The sequence below is a fragment of the Anser brachyrhynchus genome (genome assembly GCF_964034855.1).
Source record: "Anser brachyrhynchus genome assembly, chromosome: 9".
NCBI lineage: Eukaryota > Metazoa > Chordata > Aves > Anseriformes > Anatidae > Anser > Anser brachyrhynchus.
In genome coordinates this window covers 17,368,302-17,390,401 of record NC_137703.1, presented here as the reverse complement: position 1 = coordinate 17,390,401, position 22,100 = coordinate 17,368,302, and the positions used below count along the sequence as shown (strand labels likewise).

The 22,100-nt window shown below is 52.0% G+C and overlaps 2 protein-coding genes and 1 long non-coding RNA gene across 10 annotated transcripts in view; 1 reads left to right on the top strand and 2 right to left on the bottom strand.

Moving 5' to 3' along the window:
* The window catches only part of GIGYF2 (GRB10 interacting GYF protein 2), a 78,682-nt gene extending 77,034 nt beyond the window's left edge, over positions 1-1,648 (bottom strand). For 5 of the 8 annotated variants that reach the window (XM_080605056.1, XM_080605058.1, XM_080605062.1 and 2 more), the window contains exon 1: positions 1,545-1,648. The gene's annotated coding sequence lies outside the window, so the exon portion shown is untranslated. Of the gene's footprint in view, positions 1-560; positions 582-1,544 lie in introns of those variants that run through there. The other 3 variants (XM_080605060.1, XM_080605063.1, XM_080605057.1) reach the window with 2 other exon arrangements.
* Positions 1,649-1,825: 177 nt separating this feature from the next.
* On the top strand, positions 1,826-7,447 carry LOC308199477. The gene is made up of 2 exons (XR_013954676.1): positions 1,826-2,180; positions 2,816-7,447. It is a non-coding gene; the product is annotated as an uncharacterized lncRNA (long non-coding RNA).
* Positions 5,797-22,005, bottom strand: EFHD1 (EF-hand domain family member D1). Its single transcript, XM_080603697.1, has 4 exons — positions 21,626-22,005; positions 14,080-14,227; positions 8,560-8,694; positions 5,797-7,444 (listed from the first exon to the last, which is right to left on the bottom strand). The coding sequence occupies exons 1-4, from the start codon at positions 21,919-21,921 to the stop codon at positions 7,310-7,312; spliced, it is 714 nt and encodes a 237-aa protein (XP_080459823.1). The 5' UTR covers positions 21,922-22,005; the 3' UTR covers positions 5,797-7,309.
* Positions 22,006-22,100: the final 95 nt, after the last annotated feature.

Sequence of the window (22,100 nt, the reverse complement as noted above, 5' to 3'; positions counted from 1 at the left end):
CAGCTTGCATTCAACTTCCACACATAAATCTTTACCTTCTTTTTAATACAGTTGACTATTAGACAGAATCTTTATTTTCAGTCAGATACAGTGAGGAATTAACACTAACACACGTGACCTTTGACATCAGGTAACTTGCAGAACATGTGCCTGTAAGCGCGTGATGGGTAAAAGGGGTGCAGAGTGGCAATAGACACTCCAGTGTTTCTGCTGATCCCCCTAGGACTGATTACGGCACGCATTTTTATCTCGACATCTGCTAACTACTCAAAGAACGCCTTGCCAAGTGAATGACAAGAATACCAATACCTCACAATGCTAAAAATCTCATCTATTGGAAGCCACCACCCAATAACAGAGCTCAACAACCCCAGAGGAGAGCTTTTGTTGGTGACTGCAGCAACCGATTTTGTTTACAACATTTCCAAAACATCCCACTGTCCATCTACCAAGTGTTACATTGAGGGAAGAGCAAATGAGTTTATGTTTACTACAAAACTTCTTAAAAACAAAAGCAACCAGCAGCATTATGGGGAAAAGGAAAAGAAAATTACACGTACTTTCCAGGAACTTGCCCAAGTCAGCTCCTGAAGCAAGAAAATAGAATGAGCAGCAAGAAGTTAGAAGAACGTAAACAGAATTCAGAAGTTTGTTCCCCTCCCACCCAAGAAAACACACCTGTAAGAATTATAGTAAGAGATAAAGCATCGCAGCAGCAAACCAATGTTAATCTGATGGTTACTGAGGAAAACAGGTTTTATTTCAGAAGTACTAGTTGGCAGCATCTCATTTTGGTCTACAACTTGTCCCACTTCAAAGTGCAATTACACAGAGTTGAAAGAACGGCAACTGCTTTGTTTACACTGAAACTACTTGTCTTGGATCAATACCAAATGTACACAACTGTGATCGATGTGCTCTCCGGGCTACCAAGGCCTCGCCACTCAAACACTGCCGGTCATTGCTGCTCGCGACGCCCTGCCGCCCGGGGGGCAGAGAGGGGCTCGGGGCTCCCTCCTGCCTCGGGCCGGGTACCCTGACAGGGCCGGGCGTGCCCAGAGCGGGACAGGAGCTGCTACGAGGGCGCACCTGCCCGAGGCACGGCCGGAAAGCGGCCCAGGCCGCCGGGCTGGGAGTGGACGGGCGAGTTCACGCAGGTCAGCGGGAGGGGACCCGGAGCCGGGCCGCAGTCGCCGGCCCCACAGGGCCCAAGGAGCCCCAGACGGCCCCTGACAGGCTACAACGCCCGCCCCAGGACCGCGAGGACAAGGCCGGGCCCGCAGCCCCGGGGCAGAGGGGGTCCGGGCCCGGCGGAGCCCAGGGCAGGGCGAGCAGGAGGGGCCCGCAGAGCCGGGCCGGGCCGGGCCGGGCCGTGCCTCCCGGTAGGCCGCGGGGCGCCTCAAGGCTGCAGCACCCGCGGCGGACGGGAGCCGCCGGCGAGACCGGTGTTCGGCCCGCGGCCTGAGGTCCGGCCCGCGGCCGGGGGCAGGCGACAGGGCCGGTCGGGGCGGCAGCGGGGCGCGGCGGCGGCGGGGCGGCGTTACCTGCGCTCCCGGACGGAGAGACCCGCGCGGCCGCCGCGACTCCTCGGCCCCAACAACACAAGATGGCGGCCGCGCCGCCACGCAACGTCACGTGAGGGCAGGCCCCGCCCCCCCGCCGCCGCCGCCGCGGGACCCGGATGCCCGGCGGCCCCGCCCCGCCCCTCCCCCCGCCCTCGCGGAGGCACCGCCCGCGGCTCCGGCGGCTGCGCGCGCAGCCCCGCGGGAGCGCGCCCCCTGCCGGAGGCGCGTGCACGCTGCCCCCCTCCCCCCCCCCGCAGAGCCCTGTGGGAAGGAGGCGGTGCGCGCCCTGAGGGCCCGGCGGGCTGTGAGGCGCCCGGCCCCAGCCAGACGCAGGGCTACGTCTCAGCCCTGCCCGGCTCGTCCCTTTAAAAACCAGCAGGAGCCCAAAGCAAACTTTTTTTATTTTTTTACCCAGCTAAAAATACTGTTTTATTTTTAGTCCTAAAATCCATATTAGTCCATGGTGCAGAATAGCCCCATATGGTTCCTGCAGCCCCAAAGCCTATTTTTAGCCGTTACGCACCAGCGGAGATATAACTGTTTTCAGCTGAAACAGTTCCGCTCCAGTCATGATTCCAGCCACGGTCCATTTGGCTTTCCCCCTCCCTGCGCTAGGTGAATAAATACTTGTCATTGTGCGCTGAGCGCCAGCCAGAAATGATGCAGCGGTGAATGCAAGTGGTGCCTCCGAGCTGGGGGGCTGAAAGCCTGTATTTCTTGGCGTTTGTTTTTTAGCTGACAGCAACAGACTACTTCGCCCCAAAATCTTAGAGTGGAATTTCTCCCTTAGGCGGCCATGATGTAAAAGCAAAGCTCCCTAACCAGGAGCTGGCCTCTGATAAACTACATTTGATCCCCCTCGTTGCTGTCACACAGCTGAAGTCAATGCTAATAACGGTCTGGGGAGAGGGAGAGGCAGCACTGCACCGCGAGCTGTCAGCAAGAACTTCCAGCTTTGCTACAGAAGTGGCTGTACCTTATTATTCTACTTAGTGAACATGAGTCTGAGTACTCAAAATATTTTCACATGCTGTAAGGCAAGCTTTATCTGAGCTGGGAGATGTTTAGCACTCGTAGAGATTTTTTTTCCCACAGTTTGTATAAAGATATCGTTGAAACAAAAAAAAAATCAGGAAGAGAATGTCTATAAGATGTCTCATCTGCAGAATTCTTTTTCTATTTTTATTTTTAAATATCTCAGGAACCTCAGATGACTTTTTTTTTAAATCTTTTTTTTTTTTTTATAATAGCAGGTGCCTCTTCAGTCCTCCACAACTCTCAGTCAAGCAGAGCATGAAGACTGTCGTGAAAATTCAAGACTATATCCGTGTGGTTAAATTCCTGCATGGTTTAATTAGAGGACTACTACATGTTGTCTATGTATGAAATTACCTCAGCAGCTAGTCTGACATTTACTAGGGTACCGAGGGCATGATGTACTTCAGAGCCCTCTCAATTACCATACCAATTCATCTGCACTATTAAAAATACAAGTGCAAGGGAAGGGCATCCCTAACGAACCAGAAACCTTCCCTATTGACCCATTGTTGTCACCCATCCTAGCCCGCCTCCTTCTGTAGAGCAGTGGAGCAATGAAGACAGAGCACAGCTTTGAAATGGTAAATAATCATGATAAAGCAGCCCTGAAGATGTGGCAGAGTTTGTCATGCCTTCTCTCCCCACCCCCAGTTTAGTTATTTGGAAAAGCAGCTCCTGTTTGTTGAAATATTGGGCATTTTGTCTGAGAAGAGCCAACATCTTCTCAGCAGCCTGTCTTCCATGGGAGCAGAGAAGCATCCTCATTTGTCATGTCCCTAAAATAATGATAAAAACAGCAGACAAGGCAGGCAGGTGAACATCCAACTGTGGTTTTTAAAGGCAGTCACTTCAATGCATCTGTCACCTCAGATGGCTTACGTTAAAAGACAAAGCACCACTATAAACACTGCTACTTCTGCAACACCCAATTATTTTAAGACATCCTTCTCACATTTGGCAAGCTGAGTTTGAAAAGCAAGAGTAAAGTACTCCAGTTATTCCAATCCATCTTGCCAAGGGATTTATTTGGACACTCCCATAAGATTAAAATTAAATGTAGTCACCTATGTAACCTCACAGCTAAAGCCTGAACTCTAAGCCATGAAGAACCTGGAGGAGAGAGACTCCCTGATCATATTGTTTCCCTTTCCCTCTTGACTGTGCCTACACTGAGCTTTTTAGGTAAGACATCCTGCCATCTATCACATGGTGTCTGTCCCCTACAGCCCTACCATGAGTATGACAGTAGCATCAGTGAGAAACACGCTGCAATCCGAGTATCTGCTCTCAGTGCTGGCTGAAGCGCTCATGAGTTCTCTGCTGTACATTTCCTACTCTGGGAAATTTTAAACAAAATTCCTCCAGGGATACAGGACTAGCTGGAGTTCCTGTTCTAGGAGATAAATGACTTGACACAAGTCTTCATCCATTCTGGGAAAGACCTGTATCCGCAGCAGGCTTTTCATCAAACTTCTCTACTTATCCTCACAAGCAGATTTAGAGTCACTTGGGGCATCAGTCATGCCAGACTGGCATCGACATACCAGCAGGCATCAGTAAGTAAAGTTGGTATTGCCAGGACCTTTAAAAGCCACCTATGATGACACCAGGCATAAAGGGAAGACAGCATCAAGAACTGTAATACATTAATTATAGGTAACTAAAATTAAGTAGATCTTGTCAGCCAGTAACTATTGGCTCAGGCATTCAGCTAAGCAATTTCTTTTTTAGTATTTCTGTATGACCTAATGACATTGTTATTTAGTTTGATAGTTGCCAGCAAAACAGAACAATTTAAAGAACAATTAACTTCCCAATCTCAATTCTTGCAAAGCTGATTTCAAAATTCACGTTGCTACAATTTCAAAATAAATGTACATCCAAAAGCATTTATTCTTCAATGCACTGAATAAAGGCGACAGCTAGCAGCACCTGTTTGAGTTGAACAAAGCTACTCTGGCAGAAAACTGAACACTATAAAACCTGACACTCTCGTCCTCTAAATGCCAGAGAAGACAATCCTCATAGAAGAAAGCTGGGCTGGGACAAAATCCAATTAACCCAGGAGACTGGCATCCTTTTGGAAAAGGACTAAGGAGCAAAGTCTTGATCACAGACAAGTTCCACAGCTGACTGATACTCCTTTAAGAGGGCAGCTGCAGCAGTTTTTTCCGCACATTTACAAATTCTCCCTGTTCCCATTGACCCAACACAGCCACCTTGTCCTGCTGCAAATGCACAGCTAAAAGCAAGAACCCACCCTCCCAGGCTCTGCAGCCTGAGCTATGCCCAGTTCAGACACTGTTGATTTCCTCATTGAAACTTGTCAGCTGGAATTGAATCAAAATTATTAAAAAACAAACATTAGAAGTTTTCTTTCCACTCTCCCCTGCTGCTGCCCCAGCCTCCTCACACAGCTGCATGTGCAAATCAGCAAATGGCAGCAGTGCTTGCTTTATTGCATGGAAAGAAAAAAAAAACTAAAAATAAAAAATAAAATCGAGAGCTGTAGTGTTGCCATTTTCCCACAGAAATGAAGACTAAGGAGCCCTCATCCAGATTTTACTTTATCTCAGAGACCCAAGAGCTCATACACACAACAAACACATCAACTGTCTACAACACGCAGAGCCATACTGAAGGCCTATGCTGGATAAAATATTTACATCTTTCCTTTCATTACTGGATTGTGCCTGCACTGATGCACAGTTAAGCCTGCTCCTGAGCCCTCCGTGCTGGCCCCGCCAGCAAAACTTAGCAGATCACCAACACCAGAACCAAGTGCTTGGACACACATTCAGACTTCCATGCATCTTTTTCCACTTATATAAAAAGGGAAGGAGGAAATACAAAGCCATATGTAGCTGAAGCAACCTGCCCAGCTCCCAGCTGGGTCACTACCAGGGCTGAGATGCAGTGGCTATTTTAAGAAAAGGGAAGGCTGACAGAGTTCAGCTGTCAACACTTAGCAGTGGACAGCATTTCAAATATTTACATGGTCATGTCTCTTTGTAAGGAATTGCAAACATTGGACTTTTTCATCCAGAACTGCTGTGTAGAAGGGGAAAGCCGAACTCTTCCTTGCTCATCTAAGTCAGGATGCCAAGCTTTTGGGCTCAAACACTGGCACGGTCAGGAGTGAGGGCCACGGGAGTAGTTTGTGCACATAACTAAAATAAGCAACAGATGAGACTGGAGGTAACAATGCTTTATTTGTACATTTCAGCAACAGGAGAAATAATTGAAGATGAAATTATCTGCTTTGTTGTAAAGTATAAAAACATTTAATTATAAATATTTAGCTAAAAAAGCGTGATTTTATAAAATATAATCTGTGAAGATATATACACAGTTTAATTGTTTAGCAATTCTTTCACCTGACATTAAAGAGTAGAGGTTTTTCTATTCATTATTCCATGCTCACAGTTTAGTGCTCACAGTTTAAGAAGCAAAACAGACAAGTGAAAAGATGACTGGTGAGTTTTGATCTGGAAAATACAGAAAAGCACAAACTGGGGCAACAGCAGAGGCAGAATTTGGGCAAATTCGTGTTTGGAGTGGTCTCCCCAAGGGAACATAGCTTCCCTCTGTCATGACCTACAGTGTATATCCAGACAAACATCAGACATTTTAACATTTGTGGACAAGTTTCCTGTGTTTGTGAAAGAAAATAGCTAAATACAGTGCAAGCCCTCTGAATTCAATTCAACTAAACATGCTAACCTCTCTGGTCTTCACTTCTTGAGAAGGGATTGCTCAGTATGCTGGGCTGGTTTTATCTGTCATGGCTCTAATGAAATCAAACAATGCCACCTTTATGATTCAGGATGAGCACATCTCCAGATAGAAAAACCCAGCATTCCATCCAATTTTGTCATCCATCTGGCAAAGCCCCCTAAAAACAGATTGGAAGGTTGGAAAATACAGTAAAGCCATACAGTACACTAAACATGATGGAATGTGAAAGAAGATACATGATTAGGCAACTCAGTTTTCTATTCCTTGTTTAAGAGAGCCAGCTTCCTCTCTTCAAAGTTCTCAGAAATCTTTCATCTTATTGAAAGATTTGTTAGTATGGCACTTCAGAGAAGGAAAACTGGAAGACTCTCCAACATGCTGGGTAGCAGAAAAGTCTACGGGAAATAATTTGATCCATAGCCATAGTAATTATCTTTCTCTCTTCACAGTGTTTTCACAGTGCCTGGGGCACAGGGCTTTGAGGAAGAAGAGGGATGAAGTCAGGGTTGTGTGACAACACCCAACAGCAGTACAAACATACAGGAAGTGAATCTGTACTTTGTACACCCTGCTTTACACAAGACCTCACTTGTCTGTAAGCAAGGAATGAATTAATAAGAAGTTAAGAGAAAAGTTATGTATAGAAAAGAAGGAAAGAATGAAGTGGCAAACAACACTTCTCAGCACTCACCCTGATTTGCTACCTGCTGTTTCTACTTCAGGGTGATGCACTCCTGATGGTTCAGAGGAAACAGCATGTACACAACTCTTACGATTCACATCGTTATGAATGCACAGTAACTGCAAGAGTTGCATCCTTAGGAGCTCAGGAGGATCTTCAAGAGAGGAAGACTAGCAAAGCTGTAACGAATTTTAGACAGGATCCAGGCAGTTCTCTCCAGGTAGAGCCCTGATCTGGGAAACGTACCAAGTTATGTGCAATCTTGGAGTGCATATTGGCTGGTTGGTTACTGGGTGAATGCAGACTTTAACTCCCTGAATGCTGCTCGGCGGTGTTTCCTTTCCTCCTCTTCCCGCTTTCGTTCATCCTGTTCAGCTTTTATCTCTGCTTCAAACTTACTTGCTGAAGAAAGGGCTTGAACCTTTATGAGAGAAAAAGTAAAAGCTCATCAAGCCTTGCATCAGAAGCAGAGTCTGAATTACTCTTGAGTGAGCAATGCTGAACTGTCTGCTGCACCTCCCATTGCTTGCTGGGAAGCTGTCAGAATGGGTCAAGTATTAATTACACTGCAATGCTTGGGTATTTACACCCAGTACCTGTTAGTTCACTTTGACCTTTCTTTTACTGATGTCAAAGTCAATTACTAATAAGTCACTAGCAAGCAACCAAAACAATGCCATCAGTGCTAGGTCAAATACATTATTTCTGTAAACAGGCAGAATAGCATAAGTTGCAAGTATACAGTGGTAGAAACTACTGCAGAAAACAGTTCTAAATCATAGCCAAATCTGAGAACATCATACGACCACAGATAATCTGCAGATCAAAGAGATGTTGTGTTGTGTTTTTTTTTTCCTGGCTATTTTTCCAGCTTTCATCTTAGTACATCTGCTGTGCAATAGCTGTGCTATACTCTGAGGACAAAACTCCTTATATAAACAAGCAGGATTATTCTCTCTCCAAAAGAACATTCAAAAAGGGTGCTTTGTCAGATTCGAATTGTATAAAGCTCTTTTTGCCAGCTCCAGGACCCTGTGGAATAATTTTGATTCCAAAGGTTACAGAAAGCTGCTCAAGAAAGACATCTGAAATTCCATACTATAAAATACGCCATTCACTACTAAACTCTGAGTGCTGTGGTCAAGGCAAGTTTTGCAAAATGAGAAAATCAAGTCCTTCACATGAGCTTCCAGGACACTTTTGTCTTTAAAAGCGGTCAGCCAGCTAGTTCTGTACAGCTCCCAGCCACAGGGATGCAAGTCAGCCAGTCTACCAGGGTAGGACCCACAACAGAGACAGTGTATGAAGCCATTTCAGTGTTGACTGATTCACAAAGGAATGCCCTAGCAAGATTATAGCAAAGTTTGAAGGGAAAAACAATGGCTATGGTTAGGGGCAGATGAAATACACTTCCTTTTAGATAGGTAGAAAACTATCTTCTACTGAAAAGCAAGCAAGGTCAGCGTCTCTGTGACAATTAAAACAATTAGTGCCTGTGTGCGGAGTTGTTTCATGTTCCTCTTTGCCACACCATACCTTGGCTTCAAAGAAGTTCTTGGCTCCTTTGACTCCCTCAATGGAGACGTCTATCTCTGAAAGCTTTGCAAGAGTCAACAGGCCGCTGTCCTCTTCAAGTTCCCCAGCTGCAGCTTTATGGAAAATCAGCAGGAACTAGCAAGACAGAGAGGAAACATTCAAGTTCTTCGCTGAGGTGAGAACTTAAAGCACAAGCAAAGCAGACATTCATCTGGGAGGTAGGAATTTACATTTTAGAGCAAAGGAAACCAGTTCTATATAAACCAAATAGCACTAAGCAACTTGTGCTTCAGTGCCCTGGCTCTACCACACAGCCCCATTGGACCAAAGAGATTTTTTTTTTTATTTTATTTTTATTTCTTTTTTTTTAGGAAAAGACGGTTTTCTGTGGAGCAGAGCCATGATGAATCATAGCTCCTAGACTGCTACAGGGCAGGAGGAAGGAGGCCATCTCCACCTGCCCGGTACAACCATAGAGTGCTAAATCATGGCCCACCATATGTCCCCACACCCTAATGCTATATCACAGTCCCCCCAGCAGCTTCCCCACTATTTTGGGGTCTCAGATCACATCCCACAGGAATAAAAGCAAGGCAAAGACTGCCCTGGCTCACACCCAAACCCCAGCCTCCTTGGATAGAGGTACCAGCACAATTTTATTAGAGAGGACATCTTTAGAGAGGACATCAGCTCAAAGATGTGCACTTGAAAGGAATCTGGAAACTGCTCAGCTGCCAAGAACCCTGCCTTCAGTCCTTTCTAAGCATAATTGTCCATACAGTATGGAAGGGGAAAACCAAATTAAGGTCAAATGCACGAAGAACAACAGAACACGGTCACTTCAACTGGTCCTTGCTGAGGACATGGGAAAAGCTACTTAAATCAGTCCTTGGAGCTATGCCTCAGCCTGTTCCAGGGAACCCAGACTGGTTTAGCTATAATGAGCAATGGCAGTGTATTTCTGTTGTGCCCATTAAATAACATACAGGAGAGCTTCTCAGACGTATCCGTCAGGGGTCAAGTCAGGGGCATGCCCTTGTGATAGTCAGAGATGACTTGAACAAGTACCAGCCTCTATAGAACAACTTGCTTTGATACCATTGTCCTGCACTGGACTACAGATGTTTAGCAAACCCAGAGTCACTACAGTAGACTGCAAATTGCTAAACGAATTGCAAAAGAAAACAAAAAAATCTATCATCTCTCAGGAAAGCACTATTTTTTTTTATTCTTTTTTTAAACAGGAAGGATGAGACCAATCTGCTTGAAGACAAATACCTCCGCATCACCTTCCAGCTGACAACCACACTCCTGTAACTCCCAGCTATTCTCAGGCATCCCAGGAGGTGTCTCAGTGCTGAAGCACTGAAGGAACAGAGCCAGGGACAAGCCACCCAAGTACAAAGCAGCACAAGCAGCGATGCACCACTGCGGCACTTCAGTCCAGGGCAGAGAGCTGAGAACACCACATAGGATTACTGTGAAATCTATCTGCACAGGCATGTCTGACATCCCTGGCACTTTATGACTTTGTTCCCTCCTCCTCCAGACAGCCTGCATTATCCCAGAGGAGGGCAGCAGAGTCCCAGCATCTGCACCGAGACAGCCCCACTCTCCCATTTCAAGTTGCTTGCAGAAACCAGTGGAGATGCAAGAGTTTGGGAAGACTCCCATGGGAAAGGGTGTGGAGATGACGGCAATGCTGGCTGCCCTCTCACAGATGCAGCGTTACCAGGCCTTGCTTCATGCAGCGGCCTTGGGGCCCCTGCGTGCTCAGCACAGAGCAGCCAGAAAGCAGGCTATGCTTCGGGAGGGAAGTTATCCCCCTCCAAACACATGTAACGAATTAAACGATGCTCTGCTGAACAAGCAGAGCACCTCAGAAAGAAACCGAATCTTCCCCAAGACACCCTCTCTGTGCTCAGATCCGCTGGGTTTGGGATAGTTCCTCTCCCTTGCCCCCACCGCTGCGCGCAGACACACAGAGGGCCAGCCGCCAGGCTGCACACGCTGCTGTTAGTCATGGTTCCTCCTCGCAGTTTCTGCTCCACCCTTTTAAGTCCCACTTCCTGGCATTGGAAAAGGACAGTGGAAGCAGCACAGTCCTGAGGTCTGGTACAGCTGTCACACAGGGAGGGACTGGAAACACCCAGTCACAAGTGCGCATGAATCATCCTGAAACTAGGGGATGGGGCAGCAATCCGCCAGTGGAACACCGGCTGCTGCAGCCGGGAAAAGCAGGCTGAGCCAAAAGGAAAGCAGGGACCAAGCCACTGCTGGGGTGGACACAGCATAGCTCCAGCCCTGAGGGCCCAGCGAGGCAGACTATGGGGCATCATACTGGTTTCCACAGCTCAGGATCAGTCCTTCCTTCTGTCAGCATACCACCCACAGCCCACTGGTCATTTGCTATTGAGGCATCAATCCTCTCACTAGAGAGCAGCAGAGGGAATTTACATTAAGTTTCTCGATGAACTTCTATTCCTAATTCACCTCATCCCCTTGCTAGGCCCAGGCTCTACCACACATAGCTAACCAAGCCTCAGAAATGTCAACAGAAGCTAGAGTGAATAATGCTGGTACTATTGAAAATCCTGCTCTCATGGAACATGGACAGCAGGACACACTTCGTACCCCACAAGCTTTGTGGGAGTTAAAAGATATATCCACCCTCGCATCACTCATTAGCAGAGACCTAACCAGTGCCAGGTCTCAGAGCAATGCTGCACATATGCACCCCACTAAACACTGTGGTTGCCTCCTGGACATGAGGGCAGGCGTTGGTCTGACTGACAGCAGCAGCCTTGCAACAGCTTACCAGAAAAAGCAGTGCCACCCAAGTCTGTGGTTTGCACAAACCCTGCTAGCAAACACATGACGTGGGTCTGCATTTACACCAGTGGAGGTGTGAGGGCAGTGGGTGGATTTTTGCAGGTTGTAGATAGCAGCGGGGATTGGGCATTACTATTATACCAATTAACTCTGGTTTCCTGTGGTAATGATAAAACCAAACATTGAGATATTTTTTCCCCCAGCTGTACCTGATGTTTTAAGCCTAAACTGCTTTGCTCAAGTCACAGAGGGAGTCTTGTGCAGTTAATTGTTGATGTATTTGTGGACTCTTAAAGGTCAATGGTACAGGCAGCATTCCTAACAGGGCCAGTGGTTTGTGAGCAGCAAGTCAGAGCAACACAGGCCTGCCTTCCTGCTTACATGGGGTGGGAAGACATGGCACTGCTCAAACCAGCAACAAAAGCTGACCTGTTGCAAGTGGAAGAGGTCCTTCGCAATTCTCCAGACAGACCTCAAGCAGCACATCCTCAGGCAGATTTGTCAGGACATTCTCTGGAGAGGCAGACAGGAGCCTGAGTTGCACACTGCTGAGTTCAGACATGCATTTAAACCAGGGTTTCTCCTTGGGTTATCAGAGTGGTCCAAGTCAGCTTGATCACTCCCCATGTGCTTCCTGGTCACTACCAGCAGCAAGTGGAGCGGGGCAGGGCCACAGGCTGGTTTGGGCCTCCTCACCCACCGGGAAACCTGACTCCCTGTGGGTTCTCTGCCCAGCACACCTGCAACAAGGCAAGAAGCATCCTGCTCCTCTCTCCCACATGAAGCTGTGCGCACCTGCCAAAGCCGCTAAGTAAATCGTCCCCAGAGCTCTGCCAGCAATACTCCCTTGTTCTGATCTGTGTACCACTCAAGCTCGCATTTGCTCGACCATCTTTTTGCATCTGGTGAGAAGCTGCAGCAACACCAGCTGCCTCCTGCCACATGCCAAGGGCTGGCAGCAGGCAGCCCATGCCAGCAGATAGGCGGCCGTGCTCCAAACAGGTGGCAGCAGAAGAGGAGCCACACTGCCACTCGTGCAGCACTGACAGAGCCAGGACACCAAGGGATCTCCCAGCACCCTGGGGGATAAAGGCGCTTTGCTTTTGTGGGAGAGGGTGTCTGCAGTACTGCTCACAAAGCCCAGAAGCTGTTCCTAACTCTTTTCCCAGTCTGACAGCAAGCTCAGGCAGCACGCAGCAAGGCGGAGAGGGCTCCTCCAGCACATGCAGAGATTTGGCAACCACAGCTGCATGTCTGTGCTGCCTCCAGTGCTTATCTTGCCCCAGTCTGACCTGGGGCCAAGGACAAGGTGCTCTTCCTGCTCCGCTGGATTCTTTGCTACCTCCAGTTCACCTCTGCCTGTGCATGTACGCTCCCCTGTGCAGAGGAGCTGCCAGCTTAGAGCTTTGCAGGTGCAAGCTGAGAGGCTTTCACTCAGGTTGGAAGCATTTCTCCAAGCAGTACTGGGAGCACGGTGCATGAGAGGGGACAAAGCAAACGTGTACAAGGAACAGGAGTGTAAAGAAGTGTTTCCCACAGCTCACTTCAATGCTCTAAAGGGTGGACAGGCAACCTCCTTTCCTCCCCCCCCCAATATTCCAAATAAAGAACAGAACATATGAAGCCACAGAGAGCTCTGCACCTCATCCCCACAACCAAATCCCCACTATAGAAGAGGCATGGCAAGAGCACAGCCCCTTCACAAACTGGGAAGCCCAGATGCTCATGGCACATCTCCAGCACCTCCTGGAGGGGGAAGAAGCAGGATAACCACACAGCCCACAGCTGCCACAGGATACAAGCAGTCCAGGCTCTCATGCTGCCTGAGGAACTGTTGGTTAATTTAGAAAGCCACAGCGTTACGCACACTATTGATTCAGGCAGTAATCAAAGCCTAGCAGAAGATGATGCAAGAGGACGTTGTGATAACTGCTGAGAAGAGGGCTGGGTACTGTTGTCCACGTGCAGGTCATTTAAGTGTCCTCTCTTCCTTCACCCAGCAGCTGCTCCTGTCCTGCCCACACCACTCTTCTCAGCTGCCCCAGCACGACTGATACCCCAGCCGCCTCAGAGCACAGTGGTGACAGACAGACCGACCTGCTTGCTGCCCGTCCCTGCTGAGCCAACACGAAGTACTGAACCACAGCATCTCCCAGCTTATTCCTTGCTGCAGGGACACTGAGCTTGCTGTGGCAGGTCACCGTGTGATGTAGAGGGGCCCATTATAAACCGGAAGGAGAAGCCTTCTGCACTCCATGAAACGGGCTGCTCTGAGCAGAGTCCTTCCCCTGCACTTGAAATAAGGCCTGAGCTGCTGTACTGCAGAAACCCAGCAAAGACTCCTTGTGACTGCAGGGATGTGCCAAATCTGTGCCACCCCCAGCTACAGCAGGGAGCTGTCAGCACTCCCGGGCGGCTGCAGCAGGGCTCATATGTGCTCCCCAAGCAAGCAGGGAGGTTGAAGCTCTTCAGCACCTGGTACTATTGTTGCCACATGGAAATAGATGCTGACAGTGCTCCAGCTCAAGCTGTCCATGGTGTGGGGAAGCTCACCTGCTTCTCCACTGCACCCCACAGCTGGAGGCACACAGAGGGGATGGGGCTACCTACAGCCAGAGAATGGGGCCCAGATGCCTCCTCCCTCTGCCCCACAATCATATCCCCAGCTGTGCCCATGGTCACCCTTACCTCACGGAAGCTGAGCTTCCCATCAAAGTCTTCATCCACCTCCTTGATCATGTTCTTCAGCCCCAGGTGGGTCTGAGGGGCTCCCAGCTTTTCCATCATCAGTTTCAGCTCCATCAGATCGATGTACCCATCCCGTCCTGAGTCGTACCTGTGGGGTATACAAAGGGGAGAGGGTCAGCCCTCATCATTCCCCACTCCAGGAGGATCTTCCCAGAAGAGGAACTGGGCAAATGGAAAAAAGTAACATGGTGGTTCAAAGCTCAGGGGAGAGGAGAAGCTGTACAACACAGATATATTAAGTTCAGGGAAGTGGCTGGCAGCCTTCAGAGCTGTCTCTTCAGAGAGGGAAGTGCTCAGGGGAGCTTGGACCAAATGGCCCCACACAGAAAGAACACAGAGGAACTCAGCTTGTCTCAGTGGGATTTCCATCACACCCACTTGCGTGTCCAGCACAAAGGTCACTTACACACAGCTTACACCATGCACCAGCATGGTGGGGAAGAGGCATGCCAGCTGTCGCCAGGTCTCAGGCTCATTCAGAGGAGAAACAGGGAGCACAGACCACTCACAACCTTCCCACAGCAAAAGGCCATCTTTCTTTGTAAGCAAAACACACCCGTCTGGCTGTGAAGCTCTCTCCTCTCTGAAACACTTTTGTACTGCACAAGTGCTCTGCTTCAGGGCAGCTGCTGGTTCGGTGCCCTGAGGCTGAGCAGAAAGACAGGCTGGGGAAGCAGGGAGCATAGCACTAAGGGAATCCTGGCTGGTGCCTGAGGGCTAAAACACAGCCACTGGTGAGATGAGAAATCCACACCCACCTCAGGACAGCTCTAGGAGCAAGGCTGGAGCGGGTCCATGCTCCCAAAAGAGCGCAAAAGACTGTGAGGACTCCTTGCAGGAGGAGAGAGCACAGACAGGGAGGCAGTGCCCTGCGACTGAGTGCCCATTCCTCCAGAGCATTCAGCACTTCACATCCGTGAGGGTCATGACTGGGTTTCAAAGTCCAAAGCCTTAAGGATGAGCGCTCTGCTATCAGACAGCCCTGTGGCCCTCCCTCATCCCGCATTCACAGGGAGTGAAAGGCCCCACCACAGCCTGCTTCAAGACACGTTCCCAGAGCAGAAAGCAAGTCGGGACCAGGGCTGGCCATCAGGGCCTGGCACAGAGACAGGGCTCACACAGGGGCATGGGGCAGCATCTGCCTGGCTGGGCTCAGCCCCGGTGCAATGCCTGCTGTTGCTCCTGGCCTCCCTCCCCACCACCATCTCAATCCCGATGGAGTTAAATCCTTTCAGCTCTTTGGGGAAGAAATCCTAGGCACGGTGCTGAAGCTCTCTCTCCCCCCTGGCGGGAGCTGGTGAAACCCTTCCACCCTTCATTCATTCACTGTTAGCTCTCTTCCAAAGAAAACGACAGCTGTAGCTGTCCCAGCCCAAGACCTGCACAATTGTGGTTGCCCTGGAAAAAAGCCCTTTCCAGCCGAGAAGCCTTGCAGCCGCAGAGGAAGCTGTGGCAGAGGAAGGCGTGAACAAAGCCACTGGCACTGAGCCACTGGCAGGCGTGGGCGGCATGAGGCAGGGCTGCAGCCCAGAGCATTGCCCCTGCCACAGCACCAGGTGCTGCTCCTCCAAACCGGGGGGGCTCTGCTGCTTGTCAGACAGCCCCACCGCTTCCAAAACCACCTTTTATCCCGTCTCTTCAGTTCCAAGAGGCCCAGTGTATCAGGCCCACGAGACCCCAAGCGGCAGGGACATCCCAACCAGGCTGGCTTGCAGACCCTGCTACCAACCTGCCCGCACATCCGCATCCAGCAAGCACAAGACCACCAGATTGGACAGCTTTCTGGAAAACTAGGAGAGAAACCTCTGTTGGAGCAGAAACCAGGTCACAGAGCTGACGGGTCAGGGAAGGAAAGACAGCAGGTACATTGTAGGAAGGCATGGTTTAATTAAGGCACATGTTAGCAGCATTACCAAGCCCAACTCAGAGCTGCACTTTCACGGCATCACAGAAGCACACTAAGTATGATCTCTCCCATATTTAATTGGGAAATTGCTTTTCCTGTGAATTTGGGAGTAAGGGTGTGGAGCTGTTCTTTTGGAGTGAGGCAGCTGGAGAGGCAGTGCCTTTGATCAGATAAAGCAGCAAAGTATACCCTGGCAGGGGGAAACTTGGGATTTTTTTGTTTGTTTGTTTTTGAGCCTAACAAGCTAACATTGCTCTTTGGCTGGCTGTGGAAGCAGGGCTGGCTACAAGGAGTCCTTGAAGAAGGGCTGCTTATCTGCAGTCAGGACACTGCCTCACCACTCTCAGAGTGGATGAACAATGGAGATGAAGTCAGGAGGAGGAAGACACCCAGCCCACTGCTACTGTGCTCACCTTGTCCTTGTCCTACAGGCACTGCCTGCACAAACACCAGTCCCCGGTGCCTGTCCCTATCCCGGCACGGAGCCTGAGGGGCAAACACTGCCCCCAAAGGGTTAACCAGCCGTGCTGGGTGCCGTGCTGCCGGGCACAGCTTCACCGGCCCTGCAGAGAGGCAGCACAAAGCCAGGATTGTGAGGAATGGGCGGCCGAGCACCACGCAGTGCCAGCTGCACAATAGGTGCTCAGTGTACAGGCAACGCTTCTCCAAGCGGGACACTGCGTGGGACCGGCCAGGGACAGGGGTTCAGGTGGCATCCATCCACCCCGAAATAGTGCTACCAGTCACTCACAACAGGGGTGACACTACAGCTCCCAGATACCCAGTGCAAGCTGTGGGGCCACACAGCACCCTGCTCACTGCTGCATTTCCTCCCTGCCCCCACTCGCCTCCAAAAGCAGCCTGAGTATTTTAGGACCTCAGCACAGCCACACGACTGTCACAGAGCCGCACAGCCAGACTATTTAGGGAGAGGCGTATTTATAGGGCATGAGAGACGGCGTAATTCATTCCCCGCCGCACCCCCACGGGCACAGGCTCTCGGCGCAGCAGGCACAGCACAGTTGTTAGCATGGCAGTGGCTGGGGAGCATCAGTCCTGGCGCCCCTCAGCCCTACCCCAAATCCAACCGTCTGTCTTCCAGGAGCTCCCCAGGCCCTGACAAGGCTCTCACCTGTTTCACTGCCTCACAGCAGCTCCGTCCCTAGGGGGTGATGGACACACCTAAAGGGTAGCACAGGTACAAGCAGAGCTGGAAGAGGGCACCACAGCAGGTTTGGTGCCTAAATGTACCCCAGGAGCCACCCATCCCATACTCCCAGAGGGGCACAGCAGGACTGTGCACCACTCATGTGCCCAGGTGCCGCAGCAGCCTCCTGGTGCCCAGCACCCACTGCCGCCCGCTGTCCTGCTGTGACACCGGACCTTTGCTCCCTTTGGGCTCAAAGCTCCCTGGGCTGCCAGCCAAGCCTCTTCCTGGTGACGCGAAAGCATTACGGAGGGGCTCTTGTGCTGACGGGCAAAGATGTCTCACGTCTCTGGCATGCAGGAGACAGGGAGGCCACTCCAGCAGCACATCAGTGCCAGGCCACCGTGAGTCCCCCTCCTGCCACAGCACAGCCAGGCCCCCTGGGAGAGCCAGGACACCGCACACAGTGACGAGCCCCGTAGCCAGCGCAGCGAGGCTTCGTAGCACAGCCGCAGCCTCAGACCTGGCAGCAGACAAGACACACGGGGCTGCTGCCAAAATCTGCTGCAACAAGGATGCGGGTGGATTCCCAGGCTGGCTCCCTTCCACCAAGGCTGCGCTGTGTGCCTGGCTGCTGGGGCACCGGGGGAGGAAAGCAGCAGCAGAAATGGGGGGGGGAAAGGAGGGAAAGAGGGAGTACTTGCTGAACTAACTTGCTGAAGAGCAAGAAGTGTTATGCACAGTTACTGTGCTAGTACAATCATTACAATGGTGCTGTACAGCACAGCCGGAGGGTTGCACCACAGAAGGAAGGAGAAGGAAAAGCTGAGGACTGCATTACCAGTACCGACTTGGCAGTCGCCTCCCCACCTGCCTGAAGAAAAAACAACTTAAAGGATAGTTGAAAGAAATTCGAAATCCTGGAAGATCAAAGAGCAATTTCTAAACATTCATGCTTCTTGAGAAAGCCTGGAAAGAAAGCCTGCCCTCCCTGTGCACGTTCACTGTACCTGAGCTTGCTCCACACAATCTGAGCAACTGTACTTTGATCTACAACTCCTGCGTGTTGCAATGGCCCAACAGGCTCTGAAACAAAGTAGAGTAATGGTAAGAGAAGTGGTAATAAGCTCTTCTTAAATATTTCAAAATCCTTTCTAAGTAGTACTTCATTTCCACCAAGCATTGCATATCACCTTACACGCCAAGAGCTTTGAAAAAAAAACTCCTCCATACCAGGGACAGGAGCAGCCTCACACCACCAGCGACTGTTTCCAGCTCCTCAGCCACACGCAGCTCCAGCAGTGATGTGAGGACAAAACGAAAGCCTCCTACACCAGGATTTCCTCTGAGGCATTTGGCAAGACCCTCACAGGGCCCAGGCCAGGTGCTAGGCACGCAGGGCGGTCAATTCCCCATTGGGATTACCTCCCTGACCACAGGGGTCCCAGACACAGCTGGTGATGGTCAGAGACAGCCGGTCACAGCGGGAGCACAGCAGCCTCAGGAGGACAAGGGGAGTCCGCAGCCTCAAGGCAGGAGGAGGCACAGTCGCAAAACGAGTGGGCAACACACTGAACTCCCTAAATGCAGAAGTGACAGCAGCACTGGAATTCAAGCACTTCCTCCCACCCTGCGGACTAATCTGGTGGCTGCTGTCCTCCCCCACCACGTCCCTCAAAGGTCGCTCAGACCCAGCACAGCCCGGCTGTCACATGCACCCTGCTCACACAGCCGTCCCCGAGCTGCCTTGGCTTGGGAGGGATGGCAGCAAGGTGAGCTGCAAGACCCCAGAGCTCCTCAGGGTCTGCTGGCAAGGCTTTGGGAAGGGAGGTTATCGTGGTTACCTCCATCCCCACGCGTTGTCAGAACAGGCAGCTAATTAGGTCACGTTATAATTAGCCTGAGCTGCAGACTTCCTGGTCCCTCTGCCAAAAAAAGCCCACCCCAAGAGCACCTGGGGCCACCTGGGGCCCCTCTGGGCTTGGCAGCCGTGGCCCACAGGGCAGCAGAGCCCCAGCACCCGCTGCAGGCACTGGCACAGCTCAGCACGGGGTCACAAGGCTGGAACAGGGGGCTGAGACGAGCCCAAGCGAGCCCCTCGCATGGGGGCTCCCAGACCCACAGAGGGGAAGTTCCGCAGCAGAAGCCTGGCATCCTGCAGCATTGAGGAGACATCCCTGGCCGTCAAACGCTTGTTTTCTAACATTCGTAAGAAAGATCCTGGGTTGTAGCTGCTGGGGCCAGTAAGCTATACAAAGAATAAAAGCCTTAATCACATTAACTCAAGCTCTGATTGGCAGGACTTAAAGGGAACATTTCCTCTCCTTCTGGAGCACGTGGTGTTGGCCAGGACTTGAAACATGTCTCTGGGACCAGATGGAGCAAAGAGCAGATCCTCCGAAGCACAACTCCAGCTGCCTTCAACAGAGCAAACCCCGAGAGGGGGTTTCTGTGCTCCTGTCTGCAGGAGGATGCCCACCACCGCACAGGGCACGCAGCCCGACCCCGTCCCGTTGGGCTCCGCCAGCCCGCGCTCAGCTGCGGCCGTCCTCACAGGGCACGCAATGTTTCCCAGCGGCGCTGAACAGCTGATTAGCATTCAACTGCAAAGGCTAGGTTTCCCTCTTGCAAGGCCTGCATTTAATGAGCTCATTGTCTAAAAATTCAGCTGCAATTCAGTTCTTCCACTTTTTATTTCCCCAACCAATGCTATTCCTCCCCTTACCCCTACGGAGTCGGTGCCACTGCCTGCTCCAGGCTCCTACCCTCAGCCTCTGGGCAGCGTGCACCACAGTGGGCTGCCTGCATGCTTCGTCCTCCTGCCCTCGCAGTCCCACAACCCGGCCCCCCGTACTGCAGGGTCCCTTTTTACCAGTTGTCAGAAGAGGCACATGAACAAGCAGAGCAGAAATCTGGCCCGGACACAACCCTCCCTGCGCCCAGCTGCCGATGCAAAGCAGCCTGCACAACAAAGAGCTCCAGCACGCTCACAGAAACGCCTTGCCGAAAAGCACACAGCTAGGTCTCCCGCAGCAACAGCCCTGTCTGGGGCCAGCAACACCCCACGGAGCAGGGAACTGGAAGCGTTCAAGCAGGCTCCGTCTCTTTGCAATGGTTCCAGCCCCCAGGATGCTGAAGGCAACGTGCAGGCAGGAGGAGGACCTAACAAGTTCCGAACCCTGCTGCAGGCATCTGCGTAAGCTGAAGTGGCTCTTGGCCACTGACTTTACGCTGACAGCCCACATAGCAGGAGTCCTGCCTCCTCACACCGGACATCAGCTCACCCCCTGCCCTGACGTCAGTCCCCAGGAGCACAGCGGTCTGTGGCCCTGAAGGGGAACCTGAGCACAGGCAAACAAAAGTACCCAGGCACAGCCCAACTGCAGGAGTCAGCCGGGGGACAGAGAAGGGCTGGAACACGGCCCTGATAAGGGGCAAGCCTTTCTGCTTACACAAACAACTCCCTGCACTGCCAGCTTGAATTCAGTACAAACCTTCCTGCTGAGAAGGGAACTCCATCCCAGCCCCCAGGAAGGGGGGAAAAAAGAGGAAGCCACGCTCAAGCTTTATTTTGGTACATGGTAAGGAACACAAAGCCCGGCAAACAGGACTGTGAATGGAGCTACAATGCTGCGGAGCAGAGCTGCAGGGGACATTCAGGAGCTCAGCTGCTGAAGGCAGACGTCAGGCATCACTGTGAGCCCTGGGGACACAGAGCTGCCAGATGCCCCGGGGTGTGAAGCAGGACTGCTGCAGCAGGCTGTGCCCTCCTGGCCACGCAGGGGTACACCGGAGGGGCCAAGAGTGAAGGGGAGCCAGGTGGGAGGGCTGGAGAAACTGGGAGGCAGGGACTGCCACCACTAATGCTCAGCAATACAAACTACACAGCATGCAGCCCGTGCACCCCCTGATGCAAGGAGCTGGGGTTTGTACCTCTCCATGTCCCATGCAGAGTTTCTCTGGAAAGCCACAGCGCAGGGGTCCACCACAAGAACCCTTCATCCTGAACCCAGGAAGGGCAACCAAACAGACATGGCCCTGGGCTGTAAGCTGAGCGTGGGGCTCAACAGCAGCCCCCCAGCCCGAAGCAAACTCGACAGCCCTCTTGCTGCTTCCTCCTCCCTACCTAAAGCACGGGGGCAATATGTGCATCAGATGGTGCTGCTAACCTCAGGGCAGCGCCTTCCATCAGGACCGCAAAAACGTGCAGAAATGCAAACATATCGCCAAGAGCACGCAGGCTTGGGACAGATGTCCGCCCTCCCAACCCCCCGGGGAAAAAAAAAAAAAAAAAAAGCCCTGAGAAGGACTGCAGACGAAGGGCAGCTGGCAGAGCCCCAAAACCCAGGGCAGAGCCCCAAAACCCAGGGCAGAGCCCCCAGCTCCCGGCAGGACCCCCCCATGCCACCCCCCCGCCGCCCCCCGGCACTCACAGGCGGAACATGCGCTCCATGTCCTTGATCTGGCGGCGGCTGAACTCCTTGAACTCGGTGTACGGGTTAAAGACGGCGGCCAGCCGGGGCTGCGCCGCGCCCTCGTTGATGTCGTGCCGCCGGGCCAGCTTGGCGCTCAGCTCCGCGCCCGCGCTGCCCGTCAGCGAGCCCCGCTCCTCCTCGCCCGCGCTGGGGGCCGGGGCGGGGGCCGGGGCTGCCCCCCCGTCGCCCTCCGCCCCGCTCTCCTCCAGCTGCAGCCGCCGCTGCAGCTTCTGCGCCAGCTCCTCCGAGGCCATGGCCCCGCCGCTGCCGCCTGGGCCGGCCCCGAACTTTATTCCCGCACTCGCCGGAGCGGAGCGGGGCGGGCCGGGCAGAGGCGGGGCCGGGGCGGGCACTGAGGAGGCGCCGTGGGGCTTGGGGGGGGCCCGCAGGGGGGGGGCGCGGCACGGCGCTCCCCGGCACACGCCGCCTCGCC

Excerpts from the sequence above, each read along its gene's own strand:
- EFHD1 (XM_080603697.1), bottom strand. The coding sequence starts at position 21,921 with ATGGCCTCGGAGGAGCTGGCGCAGAAGCTGCAGCGGCGGCTGCAGCTG. Across the intron at positions 8,695-14,079 it reads GGAAGCTCAGCTTCCGTGAG|TTCCTGCTGATTTTCCATAA; the intron begins GTAAGGGTGACC and ends CTGTCTTGCTAG. Across the intron at positions 7,445-8,559 it reads AGAACTTCTTTGAAGCCAAG|GTTCAAGCCCTTTCTTCAGC; the intron begins GTATGGTGTGGC and ends TCTCTCATAAAG.